Source organism: Macaca nemestrina, chromosome 15 (assembly GCF_043159975.1).
Source record: "Macaca nemestrina isolate mMacNem1 chromosome 15, mMacNem.hap1, whole genome shotgun sequence".
In the NCBI taxonomy this organism is placed as follows: Eukaryota; Metazoa; Chordata; class Mammalia; order Primates; family Cercopithecidae; genus Macaca; species Macaca nemestrina.
Window position 1 is genome coordinate 91,269,186 of NC_092139.1, and position 16,801 is coordinate 91,285,986.

General features: G+C 46.3%; 1 protein-coding gene across 2 annotated transcripts in view; it reads left to right on the forward strand.

Annotated features, from left to right (window-relative positions):
• The window catches only part of LOC105497385 (aspartate rich 1), a 92,965-nt gene extending 76,683 nt beyond the window's left edge, over positions 1–16,282 (forward strand). For both annotated transcript variants that reach the window (XM_071080179.1, XM_071080180.1), the window contains 10 exons: positions 5,749–5,840; positions 6,313–6,334; positions 6,637–6,678; positions 7,937–8,031; positions 8,499–8,520; positions 9,154–9,195; positions 10,456–10,550; positions 11,022–11,043; positions 11,672–11,713; positions 15,492–16,282. In XM_071080179.1, coding sequence (XP_070936280.1) covers positions 5,749–5,840; positions 6,313–6,334; positions 6,637–6,678; positions 7,937–8,031; positions 8,499–8,520; positions 9,154–9,195; positions 10,456–10,550; positions 11,022–11,043; positions 11,672–11,713; positions 15,492–15,496 — 479 coding nt within the window. In that variant the 3' untranslated portion in view covers positions 15,497–16,282. The remainder of the gene's footprint in view (positions 1–5,748; positions 5,841–6,312; positions 6,335–6,636; positions 6,679–7,936; positions 8,032–8,498; positions 8,521–9,153; positions 9,196–10,455; positions 10,551–11,021; positions 11,044–11,671; positions 11,714–15,491) is intronic.
• Positions 16,283–16,801: the final 519 nt, after the last annotated feature.

Genomic DNA, 16,801 nt, shown 5'->3' on the forward strand with positions numbered 1-16,801 from the left:
AAGTGCATGCCACCACACCCAGCTGATTTTTGTATTTCTAGTAGAGGCGTGGTTTTACCATGTTGGCCAGGATGGTCTCAATCTCTTGACCTTGTGATCCGCCTGCCTCAGCCTCCCAACATGCTGGGATTACAGGCATGAGTCACCCCTCCCGACCAAATTTGTGATTTGTTATACCAATATTTTGTATGTCTGAATGAATAGGCATCAAATAAAAAAATTTATGTAAACTCGTTAACCAAAAATCAGCCCCGTACTCATGGACATTTTTTCATGAATTTGTTCATTAGTATACATTTCCTTATTTCAGTAGATCATGTATATTTGAACCTGGAAACTTATTCTCATGGCAGAAAGTGTTCAGAGTCACGTCTCTCAGCTTCACTGGTGTAGGTTGCACAGGCTCAGTGAGCTTGGTCTGTTTGAATGAAGCCTGATCTTCAGGGAATCTCCTGAGGGAGAATGACACAGAGTTGCTGAAGCCCCTGATCACAGGGGTCCAAAAGGTTGTGTGCACACACCATGGTTCCAGAAGAAGACTTACAAGGAGGAAATCATGACTATTTTAAATTGTAGCATTTTAATATATTTTTTTAATGATCTCTATTGGCTCACGCCTGTAATCCCAGCACTTTGGGAGGCCAAGGTGGGTGAATCACGAGGTCAGGAGATCCAGACCATCCTGGCTAACATGGTGAAACCCTGTCTCTACTAAAAATACAAAAAATTAGCCAGGCGTGGTGGCGGACGCCTGTAGTCCCAGCTACTCGGGAGGCTGAGGCAGGAGAATGGCATGAACCCGGGAGGCAGAGCTTGCAGTGAGTAGAGATTGCACGACTGCACTCCAGCCTGGGCGACAGAGTGAGACTCCGTCTCAAAAAAAAAAAAAAAAAAAAAAAAAAGCTGTTTGTTTAGAAGAGTTTCAAAACATTTGAGAGGGAGAAAGGCATTCTTCCATTGACCCTTCGTGTGTGCTTTAGTTCCATTTGGGGTTGACTGTTTTGTGTTGCTGCATGATGCCTCTAGTACAAGGCCAAGGCCTCCATGTCTCATGTCTTTCCTGCTCCCCTTGTCTGCCATCCCTCTTCCACTAGGGGAATAGCCCAGCATCAACTCAGTCCATGGTTGTTAATCAACCACCTCCATATATCACATCCAGCAAAGCTCCCTGAGTAACTCACAGTCACAAACACCCAGGACACTGATATTTCCTCTGTGTCCTTCCAGGTTCTTCTGAGGAAAACCTGAATTTAGTATGCCCACCACCAAGTGAGGCTGATGATTGGGATGATGAGGATGATTATATCATTGAGGTAAGACCACCTTTCTTTGTCTTCTAAGAAAATGTTGGTTTTCTGATGTGAGAAACAAATTCACTAGTCCAAACCCAGAGAATGGACTCAGGGAGCTGAAAAATAGAAAAAGTGAGATTTTCTTTCCTTTTTTTCCTTTTTCTTTTTCTTTTTTTTTTTTTAAGAAAGAGTCTGGTTCAGTTGGCCAGGCTGCAGTGCAGTGGTGCAATCTCGGCTCCATCTCCTGGGCTCAATGAATTGTCCTGCCTCAGCCTCCTGAGTAGCTGGGATTACAGGCATGTGTCCCCATGCCTAGCTAATTTTTGTATTCTTAGTAGAGATGGTGTTTCAGCATGTTGGCCAGGCTGGTCTCGAACTCCTGACCTCAGTAATCTGCCCACCTCAGCTTCCCAAAGTGCTGGGATTACAGGCGTGAGCCACCCTGCCTGGCCGAAAGTGAGACTTTTCATGACAGTGTTTCAAGATCCAGTATCTTATGGGCAGACACACCCAGCACAGTTTCCACAAGCAATTTATCCCCTAGTGTGCAGGTCCCTCCCCTGGTTCCTCATAGGCTGAGTACTATGGGGTCACAATCTTCCCAGGTGTTGCCTATTGACTTTTGGGGAGGGGGTTTAGGTATTTTTCTAGGGTTGTCTTACTGCATTTTGTTGCAGCCCACAATGCATTGCCGTCCTAGTCAGCTGTAGCTGGGCAGGCTGATAAGAACAGACAAAGCGAGCTATTTTGCAGTCTAGTAAACTTTTATCTTCATCTTCTTTGGTTGAAGTGAGGGCAACTAAGTGGGGAGGAGGTGGGGCCAACAAGCAGGCATTGCCCATCCAAGCAGGAGCCTGGCATATCCTATTTCTTCTGTCCTTTGCTGACCTAAACCGGTACAAGACACTTTGTGTTAGAAATGGACCACTGTATACATTATTTCCTTCACCTGATTTCTTTCCTTCTCAATTAATTTTGATATAAAAATATGACAAGGCACATTATGTACAACATACACAATTCTCTTTGTGAGAATGGAGTTCAGTCTGAGTTTCTTTTCATCTAATACATGACACACTAGGATGGTCTTGAAGGACAGCATCCATCACCAGCTGTAATGCAGAGGCGTTTTCCTCCACACCAGTTTTTCCCCTTGGATTAGGCCGTGTACATTTACCAACTTAAATCACCTTCAGAGAAATTCTGTGGGAAAAGCTCTTGTCTTTTCCACACGTGTCCTCTATGCTAGAATGTTTGGCCTTTGACCTTGACTCACCAGTGTTTCGCAAGTAGTTTTGTGAAGTCATCAAGAGACTAACAGATCTGTGTAAGGGGTGCAGCAGAATTGATCTAATCCTCATGGCATCTTCTTTTGTCTCATTGCAGATTTTACCATTGTCTGCCCAGGGTACGTACCTTGAACTAACTCACTTTCTGAGAAACAAACTTTGTGGCTTTAACATTTAGAAACCTTAATCTGGGTAAAAATATTGAGGGTGCGGCGAGAGCAAATGATTTTGTAAGCGTATAGCTATGAGCAGAGGGGCTGTAGAAATGTGTGTGAACCCAGAGGACCAACCAGGAGATTTTGTGTGAGCCAGTGTGTCTTCACCTGGAGTAGGAGAAGTGAGTGCAGCTCTCACTGACTTATCCTGATGTTGGTGGCTCTAAAGAGTGGATTCTGGAGAATCTCATCAGGGAAGAGGATGCCTTTCCAGGTAGGTAAGAAGATTGCAGGTGGGATCTAATAAAACAGCATTTCCAGGAACCTTCATGTTATACCTGCTACTTGGCAGGGCTAGGGAGGGTGTAGAAAGAGAAAAAGAAAAGGTAATATAAGTGAACTTTGTTATTTTCGGAGTTTAATGTCATCATGGTGAGAAGTGTCATGTTTATGAGCTTTTGAGTATCCTGTGTTTTCAATCACCTCTTCTTACTTTATCGTTTAAAGATGATCTTTCTAAAACACCTGCTGTTTTCTGCCTCTGCCACTGCAAAATCTCAAAACCTTTGGTTTAGGACAGAGTTCTGTCACAGGCAGTTACTTAATGCTGGAGACAAAATTTTTCTGTGGTGTGCCCAGATGCATAGGAGAAATTAATCCTCACCTTATAAACTGTTAGGTTTCCTGGCAGCACACTCATTCGTCTGTTTTTCCTGCTTACCTCTGGTATCAAGAGCTCTTCCTGGGCATGAAGGACAGAATGAAAATGCACTCTGGGCTCACTGCAAAAGCTCCAGTGTCTTGGAAATGGAGAGAGAAGCATAACCTTGAGCACACTGTCAGCATTCTATGTCTTTATTTGAATGAGAATATGCAGTTTTACCATCATTTGTGGAAGAGGCTGTCCTTTCCCCATTGTGTATTTTTGACACCTTTGTTGAAGATCAGTTTACTGTATATGTGTGCATTTAATTCTGGGCTCTCTATATCTGTGAAACTTAACTTATGGGTGCCCCCTCGCTAGAACCATGCTGTCTGAATTTCTGCATTTTTTTGTATGTGTGGATTTCTTTTTTTTTTTTTTTTTTGAGACGGAGTCTCGCTGTGTCTCCCAGGCTGGAGTGCAGTGGCGTGATCTCGGCTCACTGCAAGCTCCGCCTCCCGGGTTCACGCCATTCTCCCGCCTCAGCCTCCCAAGTAGCTGAGACTACAGGCGCCCGCCACCACGCCCGGCTAGTTTTTTTTTTGTATTTTTAGTAGAGACGGGGTTTCACCATGTTAGCCAGGATAGTCTCGAACTCCTGACCTCGTGATCCACCCGCCTCGGCCTCCCAAAGTGCTGGGATTACAGGCTTGAGCCACCGCGCCCGGCGTATGTGTGGATTTCAATCTCATGAATGTGTATTCTCTAACACTATTTCTTTTTAAACATCATCATGGTTACTTGAGGCACAGAAAATTCATTAAAATAGTAGGATTGTCTTTTCCATTTCTGCACAGATAGCTGTTACCAGTTTGATAGTAATTGTTGTGAGTCTGTAGATCATGTGTGTAGTATTGTGTGTTAGTCAGGTTTGGTCTTCCTATCCATGAATACAGGATGCCTTTCCACTTATTTGTACCTTCTTTACTTCCTAGGATCTTCATGTTGACAGCTGATAAGTTAGATTTAACATGACTGATAAAAATTTATGATTCCTTATACCAATATTTAGTATGTCTGAATGAATAGGCATCATATATATATATATATATATATGAAGATATATATATATATATATATGAAGAGAGAGAGAGAGACAGAGAGAGAGAGAGAGAGAGAGAGATGGAGAGAGATGGAGTTTCGCTCTTCTTGCCCAGGCTGGAGTGCAATGGCGAGATCTTGGTTCACTGCAACCTCTGCCTCCCAGATTCAAGGGATTCTCCTGCCTCAACCTCCTGAGTAGCTGGGATTACAGGTGCTCACCAGCATGCCTGGCCAATTTTTTGTATTTTTAGTAGAGACAGGGTTTCACCATGTTGGCCAGGCTGGTCGTGAACTCTTGACATCAGGTCATCCGCCCACCTCAGCCTCCCAAACTGCTGGAATTACAGGTGTGAGCCAGAGTGCTCAGCCAAAAAAATAATTTTTACGTAAGCTAGTTAACCAAAAATCACCCCCGTACTCATGAACATTTTTTCATGAATTCATTCATTTCTATTGGTATACATTTCCTCATTTCAGTAGATAAGGTGTATTTGAACCTGGAAGCTTATCCTCATGGCAGAAAGTGTTCAGAGTCATGTCTCTCAGCTTCACTGGTGTAGGTAGAGCAGGCTGTGTGAGATTGGCCTGTTTGAAGGAAGCCTGATTTTTAGGGAATCTCCTCAGGGAGAGTCGTCACACAGGAGCTGCTGGAGCGCCTGATCACAGGGGTCCAAAAGGGTGTGTAGAAGTGGTTCCAGAAGAAGACTTACAAAGAGGAAATCATGACTATTTTTAATTGCAGCATTTTAACATTGAATTTTTAAATGATCTCTGTGAAAAAGAATGTGCGATTAATAGAATAGAGTAATTTGGGTAAAATTGAGTCCATTTCACCATAATTGGCTTTTAATCAAGTAATAAATCCTTTAAAACAGATGCTAAATGTGGTATCAGCATAATTAGATCCTAGTGTACTGAAGTGGTCTTGAATACGTTAAGAAAATGCTGTTTGTTTTGAAGAGTTTCAAAACATTTGAGCAGGAGAAAGGACTCTTCCATTGACCCTCAGTATGCATTTTAGATCCATTTGGGGTTGTATGTTTTGTGTTGCTGCCTGATGCCTCTAGTACGAGGCCGACGCCTTCATGTCTCGTGTCTTTCCTGCTCCCCTCTTCTGCCATCCCTCTCCCACTCAGGGGAATAGCCCAGCATCAACTCAGTTCACGCTTGTCAACCACCTCCATACACCACATCCAGCAAAGCTCCCTGAGTGACTCACAGTCACCAACCACCAGTGCACTGATCTTTCCTCTGTGTCCTTCCAGTTTGTCCTGAGGATGGCCTGTTTTTAAGAGGCTCACCACAACGCAAAGATGAAGAAGAAGAAAAAGAAGAAGATGATGATGATGATGTCCAGGTAAGACTCCCCCTTTTTGTCTTTTACAGCATTGTTGCTTTCCTGATTGCTTTACTTCTCAGTTAATTTTGATATGAAAATCTGGCAGTGCACTTTATGTACACTGTACACTATTCTCTTTGTGGGGCTGGAATTCAGTAGGCGTGTCTTCCCAACTGATACATGGTCCACTAGGGTGCTTTTCAATGACAGCATCCAGTATCAACTGGAATACCAAGGCATTTTCCACAATACCACTTTTCCTCCTTGGATTAAGCATTGTGCATTTGAATATAAAATTAAAGGTAAATTCTGTGAATTAAGGTATTGTTTTTCTATAGCTATTCTCTGTGCTAGGCTTTGGGGACTTTGACCTATTGTTCAATCGCTGTACCACCTTCTGGTTTTTTATCGTTGTCCAGAGAATAACAGATCTGTGTGAAGCACACAGCAGAATCTGATTCTCACGATGTTTTCTTTTATATAATTGCAGATAACAGCTTGGAATGAAAACGGTATGTACCATGAAATAACTCACTTCCTGAGTGAAAAACTTGCTAGCTTCAGTGTATAGAAACCTGATTCTGGGTTCCTGCTAGGAAAGAGGCTTGGGGTTCTCATGAAAGTGATTTTGCCAGTATAGAACTCTGGCCCGAGGAGCTGTAGGGAGGTTTGTCAACCCAGAAGAAAGATGAGGGGATCATGTATGAAGCAGTGGGGGGTGGGAGAATAGCCCATCATTCAGCTTCAGCTAAAGTAGGAGGAACGGGTGAGTCACTCTCTCTAATGACTTATCCTGGTGTTTTTCTTTCTAAAGACTTGACGCTGGAGAGTATAAGTGACGAGGAGACTCATCCAGGTAGGGAACTACGTGCCAGGAAAAACCCAATGGGAAAAGGTTCCCAGGAGCCTCTAGGTTATCCCTGCTGATTGTGAGGAGGGGCTGAAGGAGGGGGTATGAAATCAGAAAGAAAATGGAAATATGTGTGAGGTCTGGCTTATTGTTTTCAGTTTCTTGGCATCATGGTAGGAACTGTCTCTATGGGCTTTGGGGGTGCTGCGTTCATGAGAGATTCTCTTTGCAGTCCACCTGCTCTTTTCTGCCTGTGGAACGTGAGAGCCTTTGGTTTGGATTAGTCAGCACTCCTAGGGATTGTGCAGAAGGGTGTAGGCTTAAGCACTGGGTGTCATCTGTGATGAAGGGACTCTGGGGGACACAGCTCTCTCACAGGCATTTCCTGGAACCTAGAGAAACAGTTCTTCTGCTGTGTGCCAAGGGGAAATCGAGAATCACCCTCTGAGCTTTCAGGACTTGTTAGTGCATATTCATGTTTCTGTCCTCACTGTGCGCTCCTGGTTTAAAGGAATCTCTTGGGGTAGATGGCGGAGTGAATACTCACGCTGGGCTCACTGGTAAAACTCCAGTCTCCTTTGAAGGGAGGAGGAATGTTTGACCTTGAGCATATTTCCAGCCTCCAGTTCCAACCCAGTCACAGATTCTGAGATGAGGTTTCTTTCTCCCCAGTTCTCTAATTTTTGGAGAAGGCAATAGTTCCTTCCCACAAAAGATAGTATCACACTATTTCCTATCTTCAAAACTTTGGCTTTGGTTTTGTTCTCTAAGTTGATATTCATCACTTAAGTTCAGAATAGAGTAATTTGGGTAAAATTGAGTCCATTTCACCATAAAATTGGCTTTTAATCAAGTAATAAATCCTTTAAAACAGATGCTAAATGTGGTATCAGCATAATTAGATCCTAGTGTACTGAAGTGGTCTTGAATATGTTAAGAAAATGCTGTTTGTTTTGAAGAGTTTCAAAACATTTGAGAGGGAGAAAGGACTCTTCCACTGACCCTCAGTATGCATTTTAGATCCATTTGGGGTTGTATGTTTTGTGTTGCTGCCTGATGCCTCTAGTACGTGACCAACACCTTCATGTCTCGTGTCTTTCCTGCTCCCCTCTTCTGCCATCCCTCTCCCACTCAGGGGAATAGCCCAGCATCAACTCAGTTCACGCTTGTCAACCACCTCCATACACCACATCCAGCAAAGCTCCCTGAGTGACTCACAGTCACCAGCCACCAGTGCACTGATCTTTCCTCTGTGTCCTTCCAGTTTGTCCTGAGGATGGCCTGTTTTTAAGAGGCTCACCACAACGCAAAGATGAAGAAGAAGAAAAAGAAGATGATGATGATAATAATGATGTCCAGGTAAGACTCCCCCTTTTTGTCTTTTACAGCAGTGTTGCTTTCCTGATTCTTTACTTCTCAGTTAATTTTGATATGAAAATCTGGCAGTGCACATTATGTACACTGTACACTATTCTCTTTGTGGGGCTGGAATTCAGTAGGCGTGTCTTCCCAACTGATACATGGTCCACTAGGGTGCTTTTCAATGACAGCATCCAGTATCAACTGGAATACTGAGGCATTTTCCACAGCAGTTTTCCTCCTTGGATAAGCATTGTGCATTTGAATATAAAATTAAAGGTAAATTCTGTGAATTAAGGTATTATTTTTCTATAGCTATCCTCTGTGCTAGGCTTTGGGGACTTTGACCTATTGTTCAATCGCTGTACCACCTTCTGGTTTTTTATCGTTGTCCAGAGAATAACAGATCTGTGTGAAGCGCACAGCAGAATCTGATTCTCACGATGTTTTCTTTTATATAATTGCAGATAACAGCTTGGAATGAAAACGGTATGTACCATGAAATAACTCACTTCCTGAGTGAAAAACTTGCTAGCTTCAGTGTATAGAAACCTGATTCTGGGTTCCTGCTGGGAAAGAGGCTTGGGGTTCTCATGAAAGTGATTCTGCCAGTATAGAACTCTGGCCCGAGGCCGGGCGCGGTGGCTCAAGCCTGTAATCCCAGCACTTTGGGAGGCCGAGACGGGTGGATCACGAGGTCAGGAGATCGAGACCATCCTGGTGAACATGGTGAAACCCCATCTCTACTAAAAAAAAAAAATACAAAAAACTAGCCGGGTGAGGTGGTGGCGCCTGTAGTCCCAGCTACTCGGGAGGCTGAGGCAGGAGAATGGCGTGAACCCGGGAGGCGGAGCTTGCAGTGAGCTGAGGTCCGGCCACTGCACTCCAGCCTGGGCGACAGAGCCAGACTCAGTCTCAAAAAAAAAAAAAAAAAAAAAAAAAAAAAAGAACTCTGGCCCAAGAAGCTGTAGGGCAGTTTGTCAACCCAGAAGAAAGATGAGGGGATCATGTATGAAGCAGCGTGGGGTGGGAGAATAGCCCATCAAACAGCTTCAGCTAAAGTAGGAGGAGCGGGTGAGTCACTCTGTCTAATGACTTATCCTGGTGTTTTTCTTTCTAAAGACTTGACGCTGGAGAGCATAAGTGACGAGGAGACTTATCCAGGTAGGGAACTACGTGCCAGGAAAAACCCAATGGGAAAAGGTTCCCAGGAGCCTCCAGGTTATCCCTGCTGCTTGTGAGGAGGGGCTGAAAGAGGGGGTATGAAATCAGAAGGAAAATGGAAATATGTGTGAGGTCTGGCTTGTTGTTTCCAGAGTTTCTTGGCATCATGGTAAGAACTGTCTCTATGGGCTATGGGGGTGCCACGTTCATGAGAGATTCTCTTTGCAGTCCACCTGCTCTTTTCTGCCTGTGGAACATGAGAGCCTTTGGTTTGGATTAGTCAGCACTCCTAGGGATTGTACAGAAGGGTGTAGGCTTAAGCACTGGGTGTCATCTGTGATGAAGGGACTCTGGGGGACACAGCTCTCTCACAGGCATTTCCTGGAACCTAGAGAAACAGTTCTTCTGCTGTGTGCCAAGGGGAAATCGAGAATCACCCTCTGAGCTTTCAGGACTTGTTAGTGCATATTCATGTTTCTGTCCTCACTGTGCGCTCCTGGTTTAAAGGAATCTCCTGGGGTAGATGGCGGAGTGAATACTCACGCTGGGCTCACTGGTAAAACTCCAGTCTCCTTTGAAGGGAGGAGGAATGTTTGACCTTGAGCATATTTCCAGCCTCCAGTTCCAACCCAGTCACAGATTCTGAGATGAGGTTTCTTTCTCCTCAGTTCTCTAATTTTTGGAGAAGCCAATAGTTCCTTCCCACAAAAGATAGTATCACACTATTTCCTATCTTCAAAACTTTGGCTTTGGTTTTGTTCTCTAAGTTGATATTCATCACTTAAGTTCAGAATAGAGTAATTTGGGTAAAATTGAGTCCATTTCACCATAAAATTGGCTTTTAATCAAGTAATAAATCCTTTAAAACAGATGCTAAATGTGGTATCAGCATAATTAGATCCTAGTGTACTGAAGTGGTCTTGAATATGTTAAGAAAATGCTGTTTGTTTTGAAGAGTTTCAAAACATTTGAGAGGGAGAAAGGACTCTTCCACTGACCCTCAGTATGCATTTTAGATCCATTTGGGGTTGTATGTTTTGTGTTGCTGCCTGATGCCTCTAGTACGTGGCCAACACCTTCATGTCTCGTGTCTTTCCTGCTCCCCTCTTCTGCCATCCCTCTCCCACTCAGGGGAATAGCCCAGCATCAACTCAGTTCACGCTTGTCAACCACCTCCATACACCACATCCAGCAAAGCTCCCTGAGTGACTCACAGTCACCAACCACCAGTGCACTGATCTTTCCTCTGTGTCCTTCCAGTTTGTCCTGAGGATGGCCTGTTTTTAAGAGGCTCACCACAACGCAAAGATGAAGAAGAAGAAAAAGAAGATGATGATGATAATAATGATGTCCAGGTAAGACTCCCCCTTTTTGTCTTTTACAGCAGTGTTGCTTTCCTGATTGCTTTACTTCTCAGTTAATTTTGATATGAAAATCTGGCAGTGCACTTTATGTACACTGTACACTATTCTCTTTGTGGGGCTGGAATTCAGTAGGCGTGTCTTCCCAACTGATACATGGTCCACTAGGGTGCTTTTCAATGACAGCATCCAGTATCAACTGGAATACTGAGACATTTTCCACACCAGTTTTCCTCCTTGGATAAGCATTGTGCATTTGAATATAAAATTAAAGGTAAATTCTGTGAATTAAGGTATTGTTTTTCTATAGCTATCCTCTGTGCTAGGCTTTGGGGACTTTGACCTATTATTGTTCAATCGCTGTACCACCTTCTGGTTTTTTATCGTTGTCCAGAGAATAACAGATCTGTGTGAAGCGCACAGCAGAATCTGATTCTCACGATGTTTTCTTTTATATAATTGCAGATAACAGCTTGGAATGAAAACGGTATGTACCATGAAATAACTCACTTCCTGAGGGAAAAACTTGCTAGCTTCAGTGTATAGAAACCTGATTCTGGGTTCCTGCTGGGAAAGAGGCTTGGGGTTCTCATGAAAGTGATTCTGCCAGTATAGAACTCTGGCCCGAGGCCGGGCGCGGTGGCTCAAGCCTGTAATCCCAGCACTTTGGGAGGCCGAGACGGGTGGATCACGAGGTCAGGAGATCAAGACCATCCTGGTGAACATGGTGAAACCCCATCTCTACTAAAAAAAAAAAATACAAAAAACTAGCCGGGTGAGGTGGTGGCGCCTGTAGTCCCAGCTACTCGGGAGGCTGAGGCAGGAGAATGGCGTGAACCCGGGAGGCGGAGCTTGCAGTGAGCTGAGGTCCGGCCACTGCACTCCAGCCTGGGCGACAGAGCCAGACTCAGTCTCAAAAAAAAAAAAAAAAAAAAAAAAAGAACTCTGGCCCAAGAAGCTGTAGGGCAGTTTGTCAACCCAGAAGAAAGATGAGGGGATCATGTATGAAGCAGCGTGGGGTGGGAGAATAGCCCATCAATCAGCTTCAGCTAAAGTAGGAGGAGCGGGTGAGTCACTCTGTCTAATGACTTATCCTGGTGTTTTTCTTTCTAAAGACTTGACGCTGGAGAGCATAAGTGACGAGGAGACTTATCCAGGTAGGGAACTACGTGCCAGGAAAAACCCAATGGGAAAAGGTTCCCAGGAGCCTCCAGGTTATCCCTGCTGCTTGTGAGGAGGGGCTGAAAGAGGGGGTATGAAATCAGAAGGAAAATGGAAATATGTGTGAGGTCTGGCTTGTTGTTTCCAGAGTTTCTTGGCATCATGGTAAGAACTGTCTCTATGGGCTATGGGGGTGCCACGTTCATGAGAGATTCTCTTTGCAGTCCACCTGCTCTTTTCTGCCTGTGGAACATGAGAGCCTTTGGTTTGGATTAGTCAGCACTCCTAGGGATTGTGCAGAAGGGTGTAGGCTTAAGCACTGGGTGTCATCTGTGATGAAGGGACTCTGGGGGACACAGCTCTCTCACAGGCATTTCCTGGAACCTAGAGAAACAGTTCTTCTGCTGTGTGCCAAGGGGAAATCGAGAATCACCCTCTGAGCTTTCAGGACTTGTTAGTGCATATTCATGTTTCTGTCCTCACTGTGCGCTCCTGGTTTAAAGGAATCTCCTGGGGTAGATGGCGGAGTGAATACTCACGCTGGGCTCACTGGTAAAACTCCAGTCTCCTTTGAAGGGAGGAGGAATGTTTGACCTTGAGCATATTTCCAGCCTCCAGTTCCAACCCAGTCACAGATTCTGAGATGAGGTTTCTTTCTCCCCAGTTCTCTAATTTTTGGAGAAGCCAATAGTTCCTTCCCACAAAAGATAGTATCACACTATTTCCTATCTTCAAAACTTTGGCTTTGGTTTTGTTCTCTAAGTTGATATTCATCACTTAAGTTCTAAACTTTTTCTTTTTTTCTTTTTTTTTTCTGAGACAGTCTCGCTCTCTCGCCCAGGCTGGAGTGCAGTGGTATGATCTCAGCTCACTGCAAGCTCTGCCTCCCGGGTTCGCGCCATTCTTCTGCCCCAGCCTCTTCAGTAGCTGGGACTACAGGCGCCCACCACCACGCTTGGCTAATTTTTTTGTATTTTTGATAGAGACAGGGTTTCACCATGTTGGTCAGGCTGGTCACGCACTCCTGACCTCAGGCAATCTGCACACCTCAGCCTCCCAAAGTGCTCAGATTATAGGCATGAGCCACTGTACCTGGCCAGAGTTACTTTTAATATAATTGTGACTATCTCAAGTAATGGTGCTTTGAGTATTTTTGTCAATGGTTTTGGAATAGCACCAGCACGCACTTCTGTGGAGTAGACTGTTAGAAGGGGGCTTATCTTTCATTATCATAAATAATGCCAAACTTTTTCCAAAATGATGACACCAATTCATGCTCCTCTAACATCATATGTGAATAGCCGTTTCTCCAAATCCTCATGGACTCTTAGTTTATCTGTTTCTAAAAATTCCATCACTGTGGTTAGTCTTTCATTTGTATAACATATTACTTAAAATCTTTACCAAAAAGAAATGTTGTTTGACTCTAATGATGCAGCACAGTAGGTTTGTTTACACCGCCTTACCACAGACACGTAAGTAACACACTGCGCCGACATTCCAACAGTTACGACTTTACTAGGCAAAGGGAAATTTTCAGCTTTGTTATAATCTTATGGGAGCACTGTCATACATGTGGTCTGTCATTGACCAAAATGTCATTCTGCCACATATGACTGTAGTTAATAAGCAGGTGCTTAAGTTATAAGAATGAAAATAATAACAGATATAAATTGAGTATATGGGCACTTCTCTATGTTGCCTCCTTCAAGTGTCACAATCAGTTTGAGACAGAATTAGTTTTGTTATAGTCATTATATACATGAGGAATGTGAGTCTCAGCTAAGAGCTAAGAGTTTGCTCACTGCAGACTCCACCTCCTTGGTTCATGCCATTCTCTTGCCTCAGCCTCCTGAGTAGCTGGGACTACAGGCGCCCGCCACCACACCTGGCTAATGTTTTGTATTTTTAGTAGAGACGAGGTTTTACTGTGTTAGCCAGGATGGTCTCCATCTCCTGACCTCATGATCTGCCCACCTCGGCCTCCCAAAGAGCTGGGATTACAGGCATGCGCCACTGCACCCGGCCTAAACTGGTTTTAAATAGAATTTTGTATGAAGTTCTTTAGGCAATAAGTAAAAATGGAAGGGTAACCTGATGGCAGAGAGCAGCCAGGACCACAGTTGTCTGTGGATGCAGAGTCTGTGGTGGAGCCTGGAATGCACCAAAGACCACGAGTCTCCGCGGGCAGTCAGTTCAGTGACAGCACCGCTCATTATCTGATCGGCAGGCACCCCAGTAGCACATGGAGAGAACAGGGAGGCCTAAGATGAGTCCGGGCCGTGGAAGGTCTCCAGTGAGGGGATCGTGGAAGATGTGAAAAGCATCCTGGAGGAGGAGGTAGTCATGCAGCTTAGCAGTCCTGTTTCCCTCACATGGAGACCACATGGTGCTCTACAAGAGCAATCTGGTGGTGTGGTGCTGGGGAGGGGAGAGGGCCAGGACCACAGAGCCTGTGCAGGGATTCCGAACCAGAGGGCTCCTCAGAACAGGCACAGGAGATGGTCTGTAAGGACCTGTTCGATTCCAGTGAGGGCATGAGGGGCAGGCAGGGAGGAAAGCAGCCCCACATAGGAGGATGCCCAGGGTGGGGAAGCAGGTCTCTGGAGAGCTAGGTTTCAGTCTAAGCAAGAAAGGGAAGAATGTTCCAGGGAGTGGCTGAGGCCCTGGGGCCTCCAGAGGGCTTGGAAAAAAGGTTTCAGCAGATGGAGTAAGAAAAGGAGTATTCAAGGCCATGAAGGGGAGGTGACCTGAGCTTCTTGCAGCCCCTGATGCAAACAGAGATGAAGGACATAGTGAGATTAGTCCTGAGTCTGAGGCAGAGAGTGGTGAGGAGGCTGTGAGTTTGGGAAAGGGAGGGAAGGGCCTGGCTGGGAGAAGGCAGGGTTCTGGGCCCTCTACAGTCCTGCCAGGGAAGGTCAGAGCCCAGAGAAGCCCAGGGGTCCCTCCTGACACCTGCACAAACAGGCGTACCCCTGGTCAGGGGGTGCTGTGTAGACTGCTGTGGGGTGAGGGGGCAGCTTCTCCTGGGCGTAGGACCCCGGGCACCTGCAGGATGCAGGACTCCAGGCCCCCTCAGATGCCTGCTGATGAGTTTCCTCTGAGGGGCTGTAAGCTGGCTTCCTGGGTACCCACAATGTACAAGGCACTTGTTTTCAGTATGATGCACCTGGCACTGCCAAAATCATACCCACTTATGATAGGGACAATTACTATCCCCATTTTAGAACTAGGAAAACTGAGGCACTGAGCAGTTAATCAACTTGCCCCAGGCAAGATAAACAGTCAGTGTAGAGCTGGGGTCTCAACACAGGTGGCTCCCTCCACACTGTGGGCTTATAGCCACTGGCTGTCCCACTGCCCTTATCCAGCCTTGGCTGTCTGGGGTGGCAGTTTGTGCCTTTGGGCTACAGTTGAACTACCAATTGCCTCTTCTAGGCTGGCTCCCATACCTCTCCCAGCAGCAGCTTCTTAAATCCTGGAAGCTGATAACGGTGTGGTAAATGGGCCTTGGAGAATGGAGGCAAGGGTGTGGTGCTCAGGACTTCTAGGTCCCAACATAGGCTGTGTTGTAACAGAGGCCCTCCCCTTGTAACAGAGGCACCTCTGTCCCTGGCTGATGAGTTCCCACATCTCTGATTTCTTCTCAGCCTGGACTGCAGAGGCAGGAGCCCAGGAGATGCTGGCGTGGAGGCTGCTTAGTGGGATGATGTCACAGTGCACAAAGCTGGGAGCCTGCTCTCACTGAAAAGGGGTTGTCTCTTCTTCATCCAGGGTGAAGGCCTTCCGAGGAGCTGACCAGGGTGCTGACCCAGAGGGCAGGCCAGTGCGTGCTGCAGTGACATCTGAGGGAGGCTCAAGTTCTGCAGTCAGGTGTTTTCCCAGGCTTGGCGTAAAGAAGTGATGGAGACTTTCGTGTGATTCCTAGGCTCCCCTCCTGGACAGCACCAGGAATGTGCCTTTGAGGTGGCTGGGCTTCAGGCCAGCCTGAGGGCGCGCTTGGGTGACTGAAGAATGCAGCTATTTGCTGGGAAGATCTTAAGGAGAAAACCAGAACCTCTCCCTCTCCCAAGCTCTCATCCTTGGGGGAGCTTGTCATCCTCAGTCAAAAGACAGAGTCATCCTCAGTCAAAAGAACCTGCATCGGGTTTCACCTTTTGCCTTCTTTCCTGCCACCCAGGGTGGGAACAGGCAAACCTGGCTGAGGAGAGTGACACCCAGCCACACCCCATGGGTCAATCACTGGAGCTTCTGAAACCTGGGTGGTGGCTGCTGCAGCTGGGTTCCTTCCTTCCCCCAGCCCAAGTTCCTGCCCCCAGCTTTGTCCCTGGAAGTCTCAATCCTGCTCTCTACATTCTGAGGGGAACTCTTGGCCCCAGCAGACAGTAAAACTCCAAGGCCACCTCCCACCCACCCCCAGCACTGGGTTTGGCCTTTACCACCCAGGACCTGGTGCTTCTGGGCCTGGCATTTCCCCTTTGGCAAGAGAGTGAGAAGAGACGTCACTGTGCTCCAGGAACAAAAAGTGCCATTCCGACTTGAAATAAAGAGTCTGAGCGCATTGATTCAGGTGCGGAGGTGGCTGATCAGATCTGACCCAATGAGGGGCTCAGGGCTTCCACTCAATGACATCGATGGCGATCTGGGTCGCCTGTCATAAGGTCTTGCCCTCGTAAGCCTTGTTGTAAGAGTCCTCCTCAGGGACATGGAAGGTGTGCATGTGGGCCTGCCTGCAGGACCTTGCAGTCCTCGGGGGCCTCTGGCAGCATGGTGAGGGCCTTGGTGGCCTTCAGGCACACCCTGCCCATGGGTGAGTACAGCAGCTCCAGGAGCAGGCTAATGGCTTGTGCGTCCAGGGCCACGTACTTCCCAGCAGGCCACCAACACAGGGCATTCCTAACAGCCTGAGTGGGCCTCTTTTCACCCCCTTACAACCTAGCCCTCAAGGGGAGGTGCCACCCTGTCCCCACCCTGCAGTGATTCACTGATTCATTCACACAGCAAGACGCTGAGGCAAGAGCTGGGCTTTCCCATCTCAGCGCTCTTTTGGGCCAAGTGATTTTCAACTTGGAGCTAAAGCTCTC